The sequence below is a fragment of the Natrix helvetica genome (assembly GCF_964273705.1).
Source record: "Natrix helvetica genome assembly, chromosome: 4".
NCBI lineage: Eukaryota > Metazoa > Chordata > Lepidosauria > Squamata > Natricidae > Natrix > Natrix helvetica.
The window spans coordinates 71,394,745-71,417,571 of NC_138550.1; the positions used below are offsets into that span (position 1 = coordinate 71,394,745).

General features: G+C 38.4%; 1 protein-coding gene across 8 annotated transcripts in view; it reads right to left on the bottom strand.

The window, feature by feature from the left end:
* The window catches only part of LOC309390952 (ankyrin repeat and KH domain-containing protein 1-like), a 194,703-nt gene that overhangs the window by 85,679 nt on the left and 86,197 nt on the right, over window positions 1–22,827 (bottom strand). For all 8 annotated transcript variants that reach the window (XM_081950895.1, XM_081950898.1, XM_081950893.1 and 5 more), the window contains 6 exons: window positions 8,781–8,920; window positions 8,557–8,668; window positions 8,001–8,146; window positions 6,449–6,591; window positions 2,261–2,474; window positions 117–292 (listed from right to left, as the gene is read on the bottom strand). In XM_081950895.1, the coding sequence (XP_081807021.1) occupies window positions 117–292; window positions 2,261–2,474; window positions 6,449–6,591; window positions 8,001–8,146; window positions 8,557–8,668; window positions 8,781–8,920 (931 nt within the window). The remainder of the gene's footprint in view (window positions 1–116; window positions 293–2,260; window positions 2,475–6,448; window positions 6,592–8,000; window positions 8,147–8,556; window positions 8,669–8,780; window positions 8,921–22,827) is intronic.

Genomic DNA, 22,827 nt, shown 5'->3' on the forward strand with positions numbered 1-22,827 from the left:
GCAAATTTGCCACTGAATTTAAGCAGTAGAATGAAGGGCAGAGCCAGATCAGACTGGTTGGGGGAATTGCATGTAGTTCAACTTGTGTAATTCTAATATAACAGAAAATACTATACCGATTAATCAGGAGCTCACAAAACTTGTAGTGGCCTTTATCTGCAGCAATAGTTAAAGCAGTGTCTCTTGAAGAAGGCACAGGAGGAGCATTGACATCTGCTCCTTTATCAAGAAGAACTCTTCCAACTTCTGCATAACCTCCCGATGCAGCTTCCATGAGAGGTGTGAGTCCAGTCTGTTTAAAATAACTTGCTTGAAATTCAAACTTATATGAATAAATTACTACTAACCCTTTTCACTTCCAAGTCCAAAGCCACTTGAGTCCAATCAACATTAAAAGAGGGTAGCTAAACTCTTTCATAATATACAATACTTTCTTTCTATCGGTTACCTACCCATTTTGTTTTGGAATATCTATAACATAGAATAGAAAAATCACTCTTCTAAAGCCTCTACATAGCAAATTAAGGAAAATCCCTTTCTTCCTAGAGTTCAGTACTCATCTTTCCCCCAAAATAAGACCAGGTCTTATTTCCTTTTGGGCCCAGGGCTTATTTTTGGAGCGTGTCTTATTTTTTTCCAGACGACTTCTGCTTGCTCGCGGCGGGGCAGAAGGCCACGCAGTGTGCCAGTGCTGCTGTCGTGAGGCAGGGAGATGGAGCTGCACCACACACTGGCACACCTCAAGGCCCCCACCAGCCACACGCACACCTCACAGTGGTGGTTTTGGCAGCTCTGTCCAGCAGGACCCTGCTTGGCTGCCGGCCCACTTCTTCTGCTTGCTTGCGGCCTCAAAGGAGCAGGAGGCCAAGTGATGCGCCAGTACCGTGGCCAAGAGGTGAGGCAGGGGGTGGAGCTGCCTCATGTGCCTACACTGGCTTACCTCAGCACTCCCGCAGCCAGGCCATCCACACCCCGACACCTGCTTTGGCTTGCAGCACCAACACACCAACACACCACTCAGCCTCCTACTCCGTTGCAACCGCAAGCAAGCAGAAGTGGGCCAGCGACCATGTTGGCTCCTGCTTCACATGGCTGCTGGTGCTGCCGTCACAAAGCAAGTGTCATGCCGTTGATGGCCTGGCTTTGGGGCCTTGAGGTAAGCCAGTGCAAGTTGCGTGGGGCAGCTCCACCACCACCCTTGCTGCTGCGGTACTGTGAGCAACCAGATGGAATGGGCAGGCTGCTGGCTGTGCAGGCTCTTAAGTAGGGCTTATTTTGGTGATAGGGCTTATATTAGATACACGTGTAAAAACATGCTAGGGTTTATTTTTTTAGTTATGTCTTATTTCGGGTGTATACCTGGACAATACACCTAAATGTATTGAAAATACCAGAAGCTTGATAGACCTTTCCACCAAAAGCAGTATTATGTAATTATCTGCCTTTCATTTAATGCTGGACCTTAATACCAATGTTGTCTCCTAGGAGGAAGTCTCCTGGGATCTTGAATCAATGAGTAAATTAAATATGAAAATCATTTGCTTCTCAACTAATATGGAGCTCTGAGCACTAGGTTTGATTATGTTTTCTAAGCATTTCCAAATAATGTTTGCTGCTAAAAGTGCATACATAATCTCCTTCCATAAGTGTGCATGAATATTGCTAGAGGATAAAGAATGTATGTATGTATTATATTTGTGTGTCACCCATTTCATCTACAGATGATAAAAGGATGTCTATTAAAAATGCATATGTTGTGCATTGTTGAGCCTGGTGCAGAACTTGTCAGCTGGTTGGGTCCAGGAGAACAGCCTTTTCTGTTGTGGCTCCTGGCTTTTGGAATATTGTGTAGTGAAATTTACCCCAGCCCCTGGGCCTTCTGGCAGGGCTTTAAACTTGGCTCAAACAATTGGCCTGAGTCCTTATGGGGGGGAAGGGCGTGGCATACTGGAAGTGGTTAGTGGATCAAGAAAAGGCTCCATCTTCACCCTGTTATATATTAGCTACTTTTTTGGTAATTTTAAATATTTATTGCTTTAATATTTTATATTGTGGGTTTTATATCGTGGGTAAATTGCCTATGGGCATCCCACCCATAGTCCTCTTTGTTTAAATCACTCCATGTCCCTGAGGTCACTCAGGTGAACCTCTCAGGTAAGGTGACTGGCAACTTCCTTTAGACAATCCCCAATTTTAATTTTTTATTACAAGATCATGCTCATCAAAGTTCAATTGAGAAAGAAATCTATTCTTTACTTACCTTTGCTCTATGTTCAACATTGGCTTTTCTATCCAAAAGCAGACTGACTACTTCTGCTCTGCCCTGGAAGCAGGCTAAAGTAAGTGCGGTATTCCGATTGGTTTCAATCTGGGCATTAATATCAGAACCCATATCAAGCAATAGTTTTACTGCAGGTACATGACCGTTCATAGCTGCCAGCATCAGAGGAGAAATGCCTAATTTACTCCCAGTCCTAAAAAAAAATCCAATAAATACAAATATAACTATGACATAATCTAGACAAATGTAAAGGAAAATATTTCTAGAGTATAATTATTTTATGAAAAGCTGACTGTTGTGTAATAAAGTACATCTTCATTTCACTGCTGTAAAGTGTATTATATAAAAATCAGCTAGATTTTAAAACACAAAGTAATAGAAACGAAGAACAAAAAGTACTTGAAATATGCTAAGAATACTAGCAACATATACAGTGGGGCAAAAAAGTATTTTAGTCAGCCACCAATTGTGCAAGTTCTCCCACTTAAAAAGATGAGAGAGACCTGTAATTGGCATCATAGGTAGACCTCAACTATGTGAAACAAAATGTAAAAAAAACCCCAAACAATCACGTTGGCTGATTTGGAAAGAATTTATTTGTAAATTATGGTGGAAAATAAGTATTTGGCCACCTAAAAACAAACAAGATTTCTGGCTCTCACAGACCTGTACTTTCTTCTTTAAGAGGCTCCTCTGTCCTGCACTCATTACCTGTATCAATGGCACCTGTTTGAACTTGTTATCAGTATAAAAGATACCTGTCCACAACCTCAAACAGTCAGAAACAAAATTGTAGACCTGCACCATGCTGGGAAGACTGAATCTGCAATAGGCAAGCAGCTTGGTGTGAACAAATCAACTGTGGGAGCAATAATTAGAAAATGGAAGACATACAAGACCATTGATAATCTCTCTCGATCTGGGGCTCCATGCAATATCTCACCCTGCGGGGTCAAAATGATCACAAGAACGGTGAGCAAAAATCCCAGGACCACACGGGGGGACCTAGTGAATGACCTGCAGAGAGCTGGGACCAATGTAACAAAGGCTACCATCAGTAATACACTACGCTGTCAGAGACTCAGATCCTGCAGTGCCAGATGTGTCCCCCTGCTTAAGCCAGTACATGTCCGGGCCCGTCTGAAGTTTGATAGAGAGCATTTGGATGATCCAGAAGAGGATTGGGAGAATGTCATATGGTCAGATGAAACCAAAATACAACTGTTTGGTAAAACACAACTCGTTGTGTTTGGAGGAGAGAGAATGCTGAGTTGCATCCAAAGAACATCATACCTACTGTGAAGAATGGGGGTGGCAACATCATGCTTTGGGGCTGTTTCTCTGCAAAGGGACCAGGACGACTGATCCGTGTACAGGACAGAATGAATGAGGCCATGTATCGTGAGATTTTGAGTGCAAACCTCCTTCCATCAGCAAGGGCATTGAAGATGAAACGTGGCTGGTCTTTCAACATGACAATGATCCCAAACATACTGCCCGGGCAACGAAGGCGTGGCTTCGTAAGAAGCATTTCAAGGTCCTGGAGTGGCCTAGCCAGTCTCCAGATCTCAACCCCATAGAAAACATTTGGAGGGAGTTGAAAGTCCATGTTGTCCAGTGACAGCCCCAAAACATCACTGCTCTAGAGGAGATCTGCTTGGAGGAATAGGCCAACATACCAGCAACAGTGTGTGCCAACCTTGTGAAGACTTACGGGAAACGTCTGACCTCTATCATTGCCAATAAAGGATAAATAACAAAGTATTGAGATGAACTTTTGATATTGACCAAATACTTATTTTCCACCATAATTTACAAATAAATTCTTTCCAAATCAGCCAATGTGATTGTCTGGATTTGTTTTCTCATTTTGTCTCTCACAATTGAGGTCTACCTATGATGCCAATTACAGGCCTCTCTCATCTTTTTACGTGGGAGAACTTGCACAATTGGTGGCTGACTAAATACTTTTTTGCCCCACTGAAAGTGCTGGATGAAATTCTGAAAATCATGGCACAGCATATCTATAAATCACAATAGCAACTAAAGATAGCTCCATGGAAAGTGGAGTCAAGGGCAACAGTTGAATGAAGAGCCAGTGAGTAGCAGTGGTTCTTCAAAAATACATCTTTGAACAAGGAGAGAACACCCAGAGGTACACAAGTAGTTAGTTGCTCCTTGTGAAAAGACTGTAATAGTCATCTTGCTTAAACTGAAATCTGTGCCTTGGAAAGGACACTGGGTTTGCATACTTTCTATTCTAATCACTTTTGGAAATTACTTGTTAACTGTTTTGGAACCTTTGGATCAACAGGTTTTACAGTAGCGGATGACTTTCCTTCCATTTTTAGTTACAGAAGTTTTAAATATAAGTCTATGGACTTGAAAAAAAGAGAATAGCAAAAGGGCGATTAAAACTTTGATTTTAGAAGGTTATGAATGAACTAAGAATTCAGATAAATTTGAAATAAGAAACTATGATTAACTATGAAGAACCCTTCATGTGGGGAATTTTTTTTTCAAAAAAAAATCTATTTTTTGAAAAAACACTGATGCTTTAAAAATTAGTCACTTGTAGGAAATCAAAGAAACCAATGATTACAATGAAAGAACATTCAAATTCAACTTAACAATACAGAATGAAGCAAAACATTTATGGACATTTTAAAGAATATTGTTGAACAATGGAGTCAAATTAATTTTAGGAGAGTCTGCTTCTACAGTCTGCATTAAATAATTATTAATGGAAGAAGAACAAATTCTATCTGGCAAGACTGAGTTTTATTTGAAAGTAGATTTGAAAATGGCAGGTTTCCAGAATCACATGGAAATAGATGTTGCACTGGACATACAAAAGCAATTGGTTGACGTCTTAATAATGAAAAAGGATATATAAATAATTTTTCCTACATTGGCTTTATTTATTTATTTATTTATTACATTTATAAACCGCTCCCTCTCCCCGAAGGGACTCGGGGCAGTGTACAACACACAGCTAAAAACCACATACAAAATACAATATCAGATACCCATAAAACAAACAATATAAAACCGTTCTAAAACAAAAATTAAAAGCAATCTAAAACATCTATCCCCAGGGATTAAAATACTGGCCAGAAGTGTTGGAAATTAAAACTACGGTTAGGCCAGGCCGGCTAAATGGAACAGGTGGGTCTTTAATTTCTTGCGGAAGGAGCGGAGATCGGTAGTTGTTCTAATATCGGGGGGGAGATCATTCCATAGGGTTGGGCCCATCACAGAGGACCTACTCCTGGGCGCCGCCCGCTGGCATTGTCTGGTGGACGGCACCCGGAGGAGCCCCTCTCTGCGAGAGCGAATTGGTCGCAGGGATGTATGGGGTAGGATGCGCTCCCGCAGATAACTAGGTCCTGTGCCATGGAGCGCTTTGAAGATCATAGTCAGCACCTTGAAACGCACCCGAAAAACCACAGGTAGCCAGTGGAGCCCGCGCAGGAGAGGTGTTACATGGGAGTACCTAGTACATCCCATAATTGCCCGTGCGGCCGCATTCTGGACCAGCTGCAGTCTTCGGGTGCATCTCAAGGGAAGCCCCATGTAGAGAGCATTGCAATAAAAGAGGCTTGTTAAAACTTGAAAGAATTTTGTGAGTAGAGGCAAAAAATTAAGTTTTGGGACATTATTTGAAATGAATAAATCATTAGAAGCAAAAGGAAGGAATATAAATTTGGTTTATTTGATTAAGGTTAAAATAAGTATGTTATCATCTCTAGTAATCCTTAATGGATTTTTGCTGACACTAGGACTAAAATTCAGGGAATTGTTTATAGATAAGAGATGGCATGAGAATAAGAGATCATTTGTTCTATTTTCAGAGAAGGCATTTAAGTTATTAAAATGGTTTACACGTGTGATGAAGGGGAAACTCATTTCTTCATATATTTTTCTTTATTATATTCTTATTTTCAACTATTTTTCTTTCATATTCTTTTGTTTGTAGCTTGCACTAATATTTTATTACTGTAATTGTAATTTCAAAAATTAAAATTACTATTTTAAAAAAGCTCATCTACCAATCACCAGGTTTGTTCAGTATGTCTGAATGGATAAAAGCAACAAATCTATGGAATTCAACCCTATTTTATGTTATATTCATCAGATAATCCAAAATCTTTCTAAACCAATTACCTTGAATTAATTTCTGCTCCAGCATTGAGTAGTATCTTAATAATGTTAACATATCCACCAGATGCAGCAAGACTTAGAGGAGTATAATCAGATACATTTCTGTGTTCTTTGTTTGCTCCTCGTGCTAGGAGGAGATCTACCACCTGAAATATGAAATATTATTAACACTATCAGAAGTTGACAATAGCATCAATGTGCTCAGGATAAATATTGAGTTTTAAATCTTGCAACAAACTGCTCCAGGGCATAACAAAAGTATGGAAAAGGTCATAGAAAAATTATGATGTATATATAACTAAATAGTAAGTTAATGTCCTGCCTTAGCTATGAAAGCCGCTGGGTGACTTTGGGCCAGTTACTCTTTCTCAGCCCAATCCATCTCACAGGGTTGGTGTTATGGGGAAAATAGGAGGAGGAAGGTGTGCTAGGTTTGTTTCCCACCTTGAGTTATTTGTAACAATAATAAAGGCAGGATACAAACAAACAAACAGGTTAAGGTCAAATCTTCACTTTTCATACTACTACCTTACTGAAGTCCCATTTTATGAATAGACTGATTATAGAATGGACTGCAGGACTGTTTTTTAAAATTGCTGCAAAAATATGTGCAAGAAATCAGTCCTAAAACATCGGAGACTCATATTAATCTGAGAAATTACATGGAATGTATAATGCTCATAAATTCCATGTAATTTCAGAATTAACTGAGGTTTCCCAATCTTTTTGGATTGGTTGGCAGATCTGAAGTTTTGAGAACTCACTGTTGTAATCTTGCAATATAGCAGAAAGGGAGGGATTTCTAAATCATAAAATGGCTCCACAGAGACCATAATTAATTACAAAGCATTGAATAACCAGAATGCCACTTGCTATTCCTTAACTCCCTTTAGCTCATTGACTTCCTTCATGAAATTTCAGGTTGTTCATCAATCTCCAAAAGTTTATTATATGAAAATAATTTAATAAACACTATCTACACTAATAATACTATAAATAATAACAACATCAACCCTTTGGATAGTCCCTTGGGGCTGATATGGACTACTTTAGGGAACCCTAGACTAAACCCCTCCCTCAGTCCTATTCACCTGGAGGGAGGATGCAAGTGGAAACAATTAGAAGCTTAACACACAACTTGCATCCAGCATTTTTATATTCAAAAGACTGTTTTTTGTTTGTAGCATGCAAGATTCCCATTAAAAAAAATAAAATGGTTATAATAAAATAAAAAAGTGAAATAGAGCAAAGAACTTAGAGAGTATTAAGGGAAGCATCTGTGGACATGGTGTGGATACAGGAAACTGTTTATTTTGAAGCATACAGAATATGTGGATATATTCTAAGGTGATGATGTCCACCCAACCTGGTGGGTTTGGAGAATCAATACATGCTTTCATAATCTAAGAAATGCAATAACTATAATAAGCAGTAAAATATTGTACCAACTTAGGAGACATACTATCAGGATGCTAGATCCCGTTTTTCCAAACTATGACTATAGTAGTTAAACAAAAACATATGTAAAGTCTTTTTTTAAAATGTTAGCACTTACTTCTTGACGGCCACCAGAGCATGCTAATGAAAGTGGTGTGTCCTTAGTACGCTCAGACTGGGCTTCTATGTCTCCACCTTTATCTAGAAGTATTTCTACAACACCAACATGTCCAGCAGTTGCAGCTAAAATTAGTGGTGTAAACCCTAACAGAAATGATTCTATTATTAGAAGCCATTTGGAAAACAAGAATCAAAGTTAAGTTATCCTGACAGTAAAACCAGAGTGTTTCAAAATCAATAATACAGTAATTCACAACACAGAGTAGCAATCAAGATCACTATGTACAAAACTGAAATAAAAGTTCTGAGTTTGTGATCGAACATTTGGGAAAAACAGAAGCAACGTGTTTTTGAAACTCTAACCCCTCATTTAATTAAGGCTTGAAATTACATATATAAAAAAAGATTTGCTGCCCAAATACTTATCATCAGCTAGGAAAAAACACAAATGTTGTGGTCATCAGAAAATTATGATAAACCAATGGGATGCTTGATTGTATATGGCTAATTTCAAAATAAAAGCAATGATAAATAGCAGCACTTTAATTGCTTACCCTTTTTGTCCCTATGTTCTATACTGGCACCTCGTGCTATCAACACAGAGACAAGTTCTTCATGCCCACCAGCACATGCAAGCGTCAGTGCAGTATCATGATTACTCTCCGTCTTAAGATTGGAAAAAATGCATTTCAATTGTATTAAATTGTGTTATTATTGCATCATTTAACCAAAATGGTTTTCAAAATATATAGCTATATCAGTAATCAACATTACTCACATGGGCATCAATATCAACAGAAGGGTATGTAGGAAGCACAGATTGAGAAGTCATACTGAGCGTTTGTGAACAGGACTCAGGTGTAGCCGAATCCATGACATGTGAGGAATTGGAACCGGTAGGCACTCTGCTATTGACAGCTGGGAAGGAAAAACAGCATGCTCAATATCTCTTGCATGAAGTACATCTTTCCAGGAGACTGACATGTTTTGCTATTACCGTATTTTCAGAGTATAAGACGGACCTTTTTTCCTCAAAAAAGAGGCTGAAAATCTGGGTGTGTCTTATACATTGAATACAGCATTTTTTGCCTCCCGAAGCCCCGCGCTTCAAAAAAATGGCCGCGCACACCCTTATGGAGGCTTTCAGAGAGCTTCAGAGAGCTTCTGGGGGCTGGGGAGGGCAGAAATAAGCCCCCCCCAACCCCCAGTAGCAGCCTATAAGTCTCCATAAGACTATGCATGCAATTTTTTTGACAAAAAACGGGCCTTTTGCTCGTTTTTGCTCCCCACCTCCTCAGAAGCACTCTGCAAGCCCCCCCAAGGCTATTCATGCCTTTAAAAAAAACGGGCCTGTTTTCGCAAAAAAATGGGCCGTTTTTGGGAGGTTTGCAGTGTGCAAAACTTTTTCCCCCCTTTTGGAAAGGTCTTTAACTGATTGATGAGAATTACATTGATCGAGTGCTGTGTCAGCAGAAACAAAGTCTTAGGTGCTGCACATTGTCAGCTATTTCCTTCTCCAGCATATGGATAAATACACCTGGAAACATCTCCCTCCCTACCTACCTACTCTCTCTCCCTACCTACTGTATTTCTCTCTCTCTCTCTCTATCCCTCTATCTATCTACCTACCTACTTACCTACTCTTTCTCTCCCTACCTAATGTATTTCTCTCTCTCCCTCTCTATCTACCTACGTACCTACCTACTCTCTCCCTCCCTATCTACTGTATTTTTCTCTCCCTCTCCCTCTACCTAACAACCTATCTACTCTCTCTCCGTATCTACTGTATTTCTCTCTCTTTCTATTTATCCCTCTACCGATCTACCTACCCCCCCTTTCTTTCCCTACCTACCTACTGTATTTCTCTATCTCTATTTCTCTCTCTCTCTATCCCTTTATCTATCTACCTACCTACTCTCTCTCTATCCCTACCTACCTACTGTATTTCTCTCTCTTTCTCTCCCTCTCTATCCCTCTATCTATCTACCTACTTTTTTAAAAAAATTGCCTCTTCAAAACTTTGGTGCGTCTTATACTCTGGTGCGTCTTATACTCCGAAAAATACGGTAATATTCATGAATCATGTTAAAGAAAATACAAAACCACACTCCTGTTCCTGAAATGTGTAAGAAAGAATCTTAATTTAATACTCTAAATCAAATGTCCAAATAAAAGTGAGGCAAATCCTAAAAAGCGTGAATGGTATAAGAAAAATCTGGACCATGCTTGTTTATAGTTAGTGACTGTGAAACTATCTTGTCCACATTTCAAACAGATAAGAAATATATTTTATACATACACAACCCTTTGACCACCCACTTATTTTATTTCCCAACCCCTGGCTCACTTACTACAAATAATACAAAATCAGGCTATTGATAATAAATGCCAGGTGTGTTTCCAGTAAGACCTATCACCATCATGACTTGCTTGTGCATGTGCATTTACATTAAATTTAGTATTATTAAAAACAGGTTTGGCAAAAGCATTGATCTCTCCCTCTTACAAATCCATCTTTCAAGGTTTCAAATCCTTTTATCAGATGCAACTGGGGAGGGGAAATGGAAATAAAAGCATCCTGCTTATAACCAGGGGCTTTATTCCAGAAATAGCAATTTGCAAATGTTTGGATTACTGAGGTCTTCTAGAAAATAAAGCAGTAGAAAGACATACCTAGAGTATTGCTAGGGCAACATGAATCCAGGAGCATGGTATAAGCTGAGTATGAGCTTAGTCTGTGGTGGTAAGGAAGGAGAAGCCTAATTACTTATCTTCCCTCATTGCACTGAAAGGTTATCACCCAATTTACCTTGTTTAGATTGGCCAATTGGCTACTCTAATAGTTTATGTGGTATAGCTATGCTGATGATACCCAATTATATACTGCTATCCCAGGCAGTAATAGAGACCTTACTGTCAAGACCTTGATCCAGTTTCTGGACTCTATGAAGTTTGAATGGGCCCTAAATAGGCCCCAAGTAAAATGAAATTACTATTTCATCCATCAGTTTTATCTATTACAATGTGATGATACCCCTGAAGCAGGTCTTTACTTTAATTTTTACTTTTAATTTAATTTTTAAATTAAGAGTTTTCCTGGACTCCCAACTAGATAGGCTATTTTTGAAGAACATTCAGAAGATTCAATCAGTCCATAGTGCAGCAGTACATATGTTGGTAGTACTTGGTACTATGATCATGTGACATCATTGTGCTAGAGCCTAGCTGCGTATTAGCTTTCATGTGCAATTCAAAGTTTTGTTTTTGATTGTTCAAGTCCTGCTTGTTGCTGAGTTATTTCCAGAATTGCCTTTATCCAATCTTGACCTATCTGCTATGAAGTTCCAAAGAGAATTTTCTAATAATTCCCTACTTTTTTGGAGTAAGCTCCTAGACACTGTTTCTCTGTCATAGCATTGGCACTTTCAAACACTTTTCCTCTAAAATGCATGCTTTCAGAAAATATTAAAAACTGAAATATTATAAATCCTGAATGTGCCTTTGGGACTTGATGGTTCCAAAATATGTGGAAGACACCAGGTTGAGGAAATTACACATAATCCTTGACTCATGACCCCAATTGGAACCAGAATGTCATCACATTAAATGAGATGTCATATGACTGCTTCACTTAACAAACACAATTATGAAACTTCCAGTTGCCGTCTTTAAGCGATCTCACGTCATTGAGAGAAGTTTCAGATAAGGAGTATGCAGTCCAGCAAGGGGGTGAGGGAGGCCCTGGGAGGCCCAGCACTATCCTTGTCAGAACTGCCATCATAGGCTGAGCTTCATATTCTCTGCCAGTTTGCCATAGTGAACTATGGGGGGAGGAGCTTGTTGGGAGGGGAAAAGACTAATCCTCTTCCAGAGATGAGAGGGAGTCCTCTTGTTCTCAGGGGATTGGCCGAAATCACCTGTGCCAAAGTGCTGCTTGGATTTCAGCATGGAGCTTTTTTAGCCAGTCCCAAGAAACATGAGGGAGTTCTCTCAGCAAGCAGCAGCAGCTTGCAACATTCCCTGCCAGCTTCCCTATTGAACTTTTGGGAAGCTGGAAGGGGAAGACTACAAATGGTGATCACATGATCCTAGGGCACTTGGCATCCAGTTAGCACCCAGAGTGCAATCCCATGGATGCAGAGGGACTATAACAATCACAACTTTGGGCAATGGTATTAAGTCCCTTTGTTTAGCACTATTATTACTTCAAATAGTCGTTAAGTCAAGGATTACCTGTAGTACATAGGCACACATGAAACAAGAACTTAGCTCAGTATAGCAGCAAAAAATGTATAAACCAAATACAAGATAAAATACTGCATATATGACTAAGAAATGAATAACATAGAATTATGTTGCATTGTAATAATTTGAACCGTTTTATCTCAAAGCATTCAATAAATAGATATCTGAAAGTACCATAAATGAAAACTGGCAAATTATTTCATCTATCTACAGGTGGTCCTCAACTTATGACCACAATTGGGATGCTACAATTATCAAAAATGCAAGCCAGCTATCAAGCACTCAAATTGCAATTGCGTGACTGTGGGAGTAGTGCAAAAGTCATAACTTCAAGGACAGGTCGTAAGTAACTTTTTCCAAGATTGTTGTAAATTTGAACCACTGTTAATCAAACTATCATGGACCCATTGTATTCTGGTACACAGGAGGAGTTGGAACCGGGACCATCTGATGGGGATGGCAAGTCTCCCCTGGAACGACTGGAGTCCAGGAGCTGAGGACGATGCTAAGCAAGGCTCCTCCGGTTTTGGGAAGGTAGTCGACTGGACAGGGAGCTATTTGCCCTCACAAATGCAGGGGAGGATCAGCTGTAGGCAGGCAGTGATGATGAGGCAGCAGATTCCCTCTGAGGAACAGCTCTCCCCCCACCCCAGATCCGAGGGCATGGAGATACAGTCTGCAAGGCTGCTGGTAAGGAGGCTGCCTGCCCTACCTCACAAGGAACACCTGGCTTGAGATGATTTAATCAGAGTCTGGGGGAGGATGTCTTTGTCAGAAACTATTGTTTTGCTTTGGCACACACTTCCCTAGCTTTTGTAGATTCTGCTTCAGATCATGTTTCTGCCTTGTGGTCAGACCTTGTTTTATGATCTTTGAATCTTGTTTTTCGACAACAGATTTCCTCCTTGCTTTGGGAATCAGCTCTGGGGACTATTGGCTTTAGTTTGTGGGACTGTATTGCACTGACTGTGGATGGCTGCCTTCGGAAAAGTTTGGGGTGGAGTTTTACTGGCTGTTGTAGGGCCATTTGTCCTATTATAGTAGCTCAATAAAGGACATTACTGAAGCCTGCATCTGCCTAGGTGACCCGGGTCATAACATAGGAACAGTCATGTCAAGGACTACATCAAAAATTCTGCTTATATCCAAATTGTTATAAAGCCACAGCAGATTTCCTCACAAAGCATTTTCTTCATATCTTAAATAATGTTCATTTAAGTAAACTTTTTATAGTTCACATTTTTGGATTTGAATTAGATGAAACTATTATTATTAATAATATAATAATCATCAGGATAAACCAAGTGTTAATTGCTTATCCATTGTTTTCTCCCAAAAGTTGTGAAAATATTCTTTCAAAATCTGACATGAAATTCTGTATAACTAAAACAAAACAGGAATATGGTAGAATGCATGAGAAAAAAAGCAATAAATGTCACTGCAATTCAACTATAAATTCTCTATTCAAGACATTTTATATATAATCTTTTGTCCAAGTCAACATTAAAAATGTATTAAAATAGAGATCAAGAGCAAATCTTTTTAAGAATCCAAAGTCATTTTTCTTCAATCACTGATTAAAAGCATTATATTCTTGAATTAACAGAAGGAAGATCAATTTTAACTACCGTATTTATCGGCGTATAACACGCACTTCCCCCCCCGAAAAATAGGGGGCAAATGATGTATGCGTGTTATACGCCGATATACGCCAGGCGATATACGCCAGGTGCACAGAAAAGGATCACGGAGCGCTTCGCCCCAAAAGCAGCTGCTTTTCTGTGCGCCTGGCGTTTAAAACATCCGGCTATCTATCTAAACGCCAGGCGCACAGAAAAGGATCGCAGAGCGCTTCGCCCCAACAGCAGCCGTTTAGATAGATAGCTGGATGTTTTAAACGCCAGGCGCACAGAAAAGCAGCTGCTGTTGGGGCGAAGTGCTCCGCGATCCTTTTCTGTGCGCCTGGCGTTTAGACAGATAGCCGGATGTTTTAAACGCCAGGCGCACAGAAAAGCAGCTGCTGTTGGGGCGAAGCGCTCCGCGATCCTTTTCTGTGCGCCTGGCGTTTAGATAGATAGCCGGATGTTTTAAACGCCAGGCGCACAGAAAAGGATCGCAGAGCGCTTCGCCCCAAAAGCAGCTGCTTTTCTGTGCGCCTGGCGTTTTAAACATCCGGCTATCTATCTAAACACCAGGCGCACAGAAAAGGATCACGGAGCGCTACTCAGCGGGGTGTGGGCGAGAGGAGGAGAGAATGGATGAGCCGTCTCTCCTCTCCCAGACACCCGACTAAAACACTTTCTTTCGCCCGCGGAAGAGCTCGGGCGGGCGAAAGGAAGCGCTTTAGACAGCGGGGTGTGGGTGAGAGGAGGAGAGAATGGATGAGCCGTCTCTCCTCTCCCCGGACTCCCGACTAAAAGTTAATTTAAAAAAGGAAGGAGGGAAGGATGGAACTGGAAGGGAGGCAGGGAAGGAGGGAGGGGGAAAGGAAGGATAGGAGGATAGGGAAAGAGGAAAGAAGGCAGGCAGGCAGAAGGGAGGGAGGTGCAAGGAAGGAAGGAAGCATAGATAAGCAGGAGGGAAAGAAGGCAGGCAGGCAGGAGGAAAGAGGAAGGAGGGAACTGGAAGGGAGGCAGGAAGGAAGGGAAGGAGGAAGGGAGGGTGGAAGATAGTAGCAGTGAAAGCAGCAGTGTTCATAGTTGCTTTTACTGTCCTTTTACATTATTTACCTTATAAGTGGTAATAATATTAATAAAAAAAAGTTCTGAGCTACCCTTATTTTGCTTCAAAGTTCTTTATTTGAAATTTAAATTTTTTTCCTGAAATTTCCCTCTTAAAATGAAGGTGCGTGTTATACGCCTGTGCGTGTTATACGCCGATAAATACGGTAGTTAAGAGATATTATTATTAGATGCTATTAATTCTTATCCTTTACAGGTGGTCCTTGTTTAGAAGCCATAATTTGGACCAGCAATTTAGCTATTAAGCAAAGCAGTTGCTACGTGAAATTTGCAACTATACTTATGACCTTACTTTGGTTTATAACCTGCAAAAGTTGTAAATATGAGGATTGTTCCCAAAATTACCTTTTAATCACCATCATATCAGTGAATGTTCACTAAAAGAGCCAGTTCCTAAACAAGATACACTACCTTTATTATTTTCCGGCTTTTTTAATACATAACTCAAGGCAACCATACCTAAAATTTCTGCCTTCATTTTCCCCATAACAACTATGTGTGATGGGTTTGGCTAAGAGAGAATTTATGCTCTAAGTCCGTGATGGCGAACCTATGGCACGCGTGCCACAAGTGGCACGCAGAGCCATTTGTCAGGGCATGCGAGGAGCACGCAAGTCACTTCTGGTTTGCTCGGAGGGTCGTTTTAAGCGTTCCGAAGGCTTCAGGGACCGTCCGGAGGCTTCCCTGATGCCTTCGGAGCGCTTAAAACCACCCTCCGAGCAAACCGGAAGTGACTTCCGGGTTGCTCAGAGGGTCGTTTTAAGCGTTCCAAAGGCTTCAGGGAAGCCTCCGGACGGTCCCTGAAGCTTCCGGAGGGCCTCCGGGGGGGCGGGGGAGGCTCTTTTCGCCCTCCCCAGGCTCCTATAAAGCCTCTGGAGCCTGGGGAGGGCGAAAAAAGCATGTAAAAATGGGGGGGTCGTGCGTTGTGCACGCATGCACACTGGGGGGGTCGTGCGTTGCATTATGGGTGCGGCACGCCCGCACACGACCCCCCACTTGTGGCATGCGAGCCAAAAAAGGTTCACCATCGCTGCTCTAAGTCATGCAACTAGTGAAGGAAATCAGTAGTCTGGTAGCACTTTTTCCAATTAATAAATTTTATTAAAAGCTATTCATTTGTTACTTGGAAAAAATGTCATCAGACTCCTGATTATTATTATTATTTTTGGGGCACCAATGACAAACCAAGTTTTTCTTGTATAATTATTTTATAGCATAGCTTGTTTTACAATGGCTTACTGAACTAAAGCATAAGTTTATTTTACATAAAATGCTTAAAGATAAACTTGTTTACAATACTTATGACTGAACCCAATTAGTTTTTAGCAAAATGTTATTTATTAAATTTGCTGTTATAGCACACCTGATTTGTGGTAAGAACAGGACGTCTACATTTTTTAAAATTTCTAATGCATATACGAATATTCAAATAAGGCTCATAATATTGGCTGTCAACAGTAGTTGACAGGAAAAACTTAAAATGTATAACTGATACCTATTTGTGAGTTTTATGCTACTGAACTTAAGAATTCCATTAGTTTAGAGGATCACACATTTGATTTCAAAATGTGTACAAAAATAATAAAATTGAAATTCCTAAATCAAGTTATTTTAAACTTTAAATACGTTTGTGTTTCTTAAAAAAGTTAAGAAACTGAGCTATTTTAACAAAGTTTTGAATAAAAAACTATTAAAGGAGAATTAAGACCACTGATGTCTAGCGATTAGAAAAATGAGTCACAAAAGATTGTTGGATACTTGCTTACATACCACTAAAGCCTTCCGTACTATTTTCCTTAATCTATTGTTTTGTGAATTCTTCTCAATCCATCTTGTTCACATAATGAGAATGCATACAGGTTATGTTACAACGGTTTCCTAATAGCATGGTTTCATTGTTATCTTCTCTTTGGCAGCAGAGTCGGATAGTGAGGAGGTTAGGGAGGAGCATGGGCCCGTCCTGGAGGCTAGGGAAGGCTTGGACAAAGACTCCACATCGGAGGCAGAGACGGGGCCCCTCCCATAGGACATAAAATAAGAGCAAAAGAGGAGCGGGCTTTTGCAGGAAACAATTAGTTCATTTGGTCTTAGATTCGTTTCAGAAGTAGAAAGATCTGTCCGTGAATCTCAGAGACTCTGTGCCCAGTCTTTCTCTGCACAGCACCTCATTTGGAAAATATTTACATGGCAGCTTTCCAAGATAGATAAGGTCTGTACTCATAAATATTCCTTTGAAAGACTGTTTGCCAGGCCTTGCTGAATGTGGTTTTGTCGGGACCAGGACTCTGCCTCGTGCTTTTGGGGGAAGCCAGGGTCAGAACAGTCACTAAGTGAGATGATCACATTAACTGACCATCATAACTTACAACTCAATAGTGATTTGCAGATGTTTTGACAACTCTGAAAACTGAAGGAAAATCATTGCCTAAGCTGCAGTTCGGCGCCTTTAAAGAGACATTAGGTTCAACTTTTCCCTCCTTAACTACTTTAGGAAGCTCTTATTATGTTTTTTCTAGATGTTTAGAAGTTTTGGAAGGACAAGGTTTATTGTACTGGGAGAATCTCCTATTTTAGAAGAAATAAGTTTTATGTAGGTTTAAGGATTAAACAGCAAAAAGGAGGCCTAGAGTGTTGATTCTGAGGCTAAATGGACTTGATAGACCCTGTGAGTGTTTTAACACTTTATAAGGAATATCTGAAGATTTTGAAATTAAAATGTTCCTAGTTCCGGTGACCAACTCAGATTGGATCCTGCAGCATTACACTGGGACAGGTATATTTGCCTTCATTTTGAAATTAATTGTAAGAAATCCTCTTGTTGGAAATTTTTGCTGATTGGAAGATAAACAGTTGATAAGAAGGACCTTGAAGGTTAATTAGAGGGAATCAGAGAGAGAGAGAGCTAAGAATTACAATTAAAGGAAAATAAACCATGAATTCAATGGTATCATACTATCTAACTACAAAAGAAATTAAGTGTTTGGGGAGAATGTACTCAAAAATTACTTACAAGTTTGTCTGATACTGTAACAGAGGATATAGAAAAACAACAGAGGGTCAAGCTTATTTGAATGTGGATTTGGATTTTTTTTAAATGCCAAGATTATAAAAGTGAAATGGAAAAAGATGCTGTGAATCTGAAAATGGATTTAAAAATACTAGAATAAGATTGAATTGGGAAAAGATGGCACAATGGATTTACAAACAAAACCAGCTGGTGTCTTAACAATTAAATGGGATATAATTAAAGGGGACATATCAATAATAAAACAGAGGAGTGGACTCAGAAAATCTTATTTCGGATTTACAAGAGGGATGTCTTAAACTAAATAAGCTGTTTTGGAGAGGAGACAAAGAGAAAATGATAAAAAATCATTGGGGGACAGTTTGATGGTAAAGAACCAGGAAAGTAAGCAAAGAATTTGATTCATTCAATATTGGTTAATATGTTAAGTCGTCTCATATCTATTGATATTTCTTTTTGACAACGACTGAACGACAGGGCTTTAAAAATCTGTTTATAAATGGGAAAATATTTCTTTTGCTTTATTGCTTAAAGAAAGTGATAAATTGGATTGCAAAATGGATTTATTTGATTGGGTTAAAATACATACATTACTATTTCTGGGAGTTCTCAAGAGACTTTTGTGATTAGAATTGAATGATGAGTTTTTTTAATAATGTCATTATTGATAACGAATGAGACATACCTTTTTATTAAAATACTGGAGAAGGTGTTAAATTACTGAAATTATTCTTGTCTGTAGAGAAGAGGGAGCTATCTTTTATATATACACTATATTTCCAAAAGTATTCGCTCACAACTGAGTCTGATTATGTGGATGGATGAGCAAATACTTTTGACAATATAGTGTATATTCCCACTGTAAGTCTACCAGAACGAAGAGGAGAAGAAATCTTTTTCTAACTAATCAACATTTTGAGGCCTTGCCCAAGAAGCTATGATAATTCTACTTTCTGATGAGAACACTGTTGCAATGATAAAAAATTGAGATCAGGAACCCCAATCCCTCCCTTAAAGAGTCCCCCAATTTATCACGAATGAAGAGTATCCTGGACTATGAAGAACCATGCTGACTTTCCTATGGGTATGCTAGGCACATATTCCATTTATGACAAGATAAAATCTTCTCCCTGAACTTTATGATATTCTAAAGGGGTTTGTGGCTAGAAACCTTGGTCAGCAAAGTGACAAGAGCAGCAGTGATTCTGAATTTAATCTTCCTGTCATGTGACTGCACTTCATGAGCTCAGCAACATGGCCACATTCATGGCCATTTGTGGGGTCTTGTGGTCACATGACTGTGTTTTACTATAGTTTTGCAGAAAGCTGGCATATCCAGTTTTCAAACAAGGAGTTCACTTAATGAATGCAGTGTTTGCACTTAAGATTGTAGTGCTCATTTAACAACTGCGGCAAAAAACATTAAATTGGGTTGATCATGTGATTGACGCATTTTATGATTGTTATGACTTACAACCATAATGAGTAGGCTTCATTATGGTTGTAACTCAAAGACTACCCCTTAACCCTCAGCAATAATGTATAGTTTAAATGAGAAAACTCTAATAAATTATTAGGATTAATAAGCAACCTCAAAAATGCCATAAAAATGAAAGCCTACTTTTATAAAATAGAAAGTTTACTAAAGAAATGCAGAAACCAGCTAATGACAAATGCAAAAAATAAAATAGTTAAGGACAATATTGCAGGAATATTAAGGTCAATACATTTTTAAATAAATAAATAAATAAATAAATAAATATGATGATAGAGGCACAGATCAAACAAAACACCATAGAAGAAAAGAGTAATTTGATTATGAAAAAAGCCAGGATTATGGGGAAAAAAGCCACAGATGCCAGTTAAAAATTGGAATTTACTAAATGCAGAGGAAATAAAAAATATTGAATAATGTAATAAAAACACAAACAATGCTAGCAAGAAAACCTACTACTGTACATGGCCAATTTCTAAAAAAAAAGAGGGGAAAGTAGATAAATATAAAACCTGGCACTGGTTTATAACTAGAACATTAAAAAAAGAAAATGAAGGCTTGATTTTAGGTGCTCATTAGCAAAGTTTCTAACTAATGCTAAGTCAGAATTGAAAAATCATGTGCAAATTGTGCAAAGAAATAGAAGAATATTAGATCATATGCTCAGCTCTTGCACTGATTATAAACAACAGTCATCAAAATGATTCACTGGAACATCTGTAAAATTATCATGTACTGTAATGAAAAATTGGTGGAAAAATATAGTTGAAAAAGTAGTTGAAAATATCATTAAAATATTGTGGGCTTTCTAAATACAGATGGATAGTTTTAAGATTATAACACACCAGATATGTTTGTGATTGAAAAGAAGAAATTAAGGATAATTGATGTAGCAATACCAGGGGATAGCAGACTAGAATTGGAAAAGATCACAAAGTATTAAGATCTGAAAACTGAAGTTGAAAGATTATGGCATAAACCAGCCTTAGTGGTCCCAGTGATTATCGGCCCACTGGATGCCATACCAAAAAATCTTGCATGGCACTTGGATAATCTGCACATTGACAAAATTTCCCAATTTTGTCAATTATAAAAGGCTTGAATCCACATATATACTATACCAATACATTACAACATCCTAGGTTCTTGGAAAGAACTTGATGGTTATGAAGGACAATGCAAAGTAAGGTACTTTGTCACTTCACATTCTTGTGAGCAAATAATAATTACTATTTTCGGGTAAGGTCTTATGAGACTTTAAGATCCAAACAGACAGGCATCTTGTTTATAACATGCCCTATATAACAGTTATTGAAAATAAAGTTTTGTTCATTGGTATTGCCACTCCAGTAGTGAGCTAGAAGTGAGGAAAAATGACTGGAAAAAAATTACAAAATATCAGGACTTTCAAGTCAAAGTTGAGTGTATGTGGGGTAAAAATCGATATAATTATTGGAGCCCTTGGAGCGATACTTAAAGGACTTTCTCAATATCTAGAAATATTGAATTTATCAGACTTGAACACTTGTTTTTTTTTTAAACAAACCTGCTTGGAACTGCCTATTTAGATGCTACCTTTATCATTCTTAAGTACTTGGTTTAATGTTAAATTATTAACTTTCCTCCAGATTAACCCACACTTACAATCAATAGTTTACTGAATATTAAAGGAATAAAAATGGATAAACACTAAATAACATAGATAAGAGAATTGTTTAAATTCTTTTTGCTGGAAAGAAATAGAAACCATTGCCTAAATCATTATTTTGAGGGACGGAATCTGAACAGTTCATACAAAAGTAATGATAAGGGATGGAATTGCTTTTCTAAACCAAGTTCAATTAAAATTTATCTGAAAGTTAATTGTTTTAGAATTATTGAACATGTTATAATACTAAAAAGAGACCACTGAAAGTATTTTAAAGATTTACATCTTGTTGAAGAAAAACCAACGTAAATTTTGTAAATTAAATCATGGCATATTCTTTACTATTCTTTTGAAAGGTTCAACAAAATATGGTAATCTGACAGATACACAAAGGCTTTTGATAAAACAATCATCTAAACCAAATTCAGCTGTTAATCAGACAAGAGATTGAACAGAAATTAGTAAATAGGAATAAATGGTCAGTTTTCACCAGATGCAATCAACAAAGTCCTTGTAGATTTTCATTGGCACTAGTATTTTTGAAGTTCTTTATAATTTTTTTGAGTTAAAGTTTTCTTATGACTGACAATAAATTGGTAAGGTTTTCTAATTATTTGGAGAGTTGCGATTTGTGACCTTTCCTATTAGTTTCTAACAAGCAAAATCAATGTGGAAACTGGCAAGTAGTCACAAGTCAAGGTCACATGAGATGCTTGCTTAAGAACTTATGCATTAAGCAAGAATCTTATGTGATCATAACTTGATATACTAATTATTGGACCCTCATTTAATGATGGCAATTGGGACTGCCAGAACTGCCATCACTAAGTGGTGCAATTATGTGGGGTTTTTTGTTCTTTTTTTACATTCTTACAACAATGCTGCTTAATGGCAGAATTTCTGGTCCCAATCAGCATCATTAAGTGAGTACTACCTGTGCTGGTCAGGAAAAAGAAACTTAGAATAGAATTCAATGAAAACATTTTCATGTAAGGTATTATGAATCCTCCACCTGTCAGTATGCTAATAACTGAATTTTTTCCATTTTCCAAAATTATTCTTCTTTTGAATACGTTTTTAATTTCATTTTTGTTACAAAACCTCCCAAAACATGGAATGTTGCTTACCATAAAAAAACACCTGCAGAATTACCTAACACATACAATAATTTAAGAAAACTGATTAGAATAAACCCTATCATTAGGTGAAATCAATTAGCCACTTTGAAGACAGACCAAAAATAAAAGCTAATTGAGGCTAAAAGCTGACCCATCCACTTCCATACTAATCCATCTCCTACAACAGCTATTTTCATTTTATTTAGGTCAGTTTTCTAGAACAATTAGCCACCCATCAGTAAGAGTGACAGTGCCTCTACCAATGCATGGGGGGGGGGCACCCTTAATGGGTGGGGGGCACCCTTAATGGGTGAACAATGAACTACTTCGGGCAGCTCATTAAACTACTGCTAATCAAAGAAATTTTATTGGGAACAGCTCTTTCTAGAGTCATCCAGTGAAAAAGAACCGTGATAGATTTAGTACAAATAAAATGATTTTTTTCTTTACATAGCACACAATGCGCTAATTTGATACCATAATATGTAGTAATGTCACCAAGTTACATGTATCCTTTCAGAGGATTAAGCAATTTAATGGAGAATAAAATTAT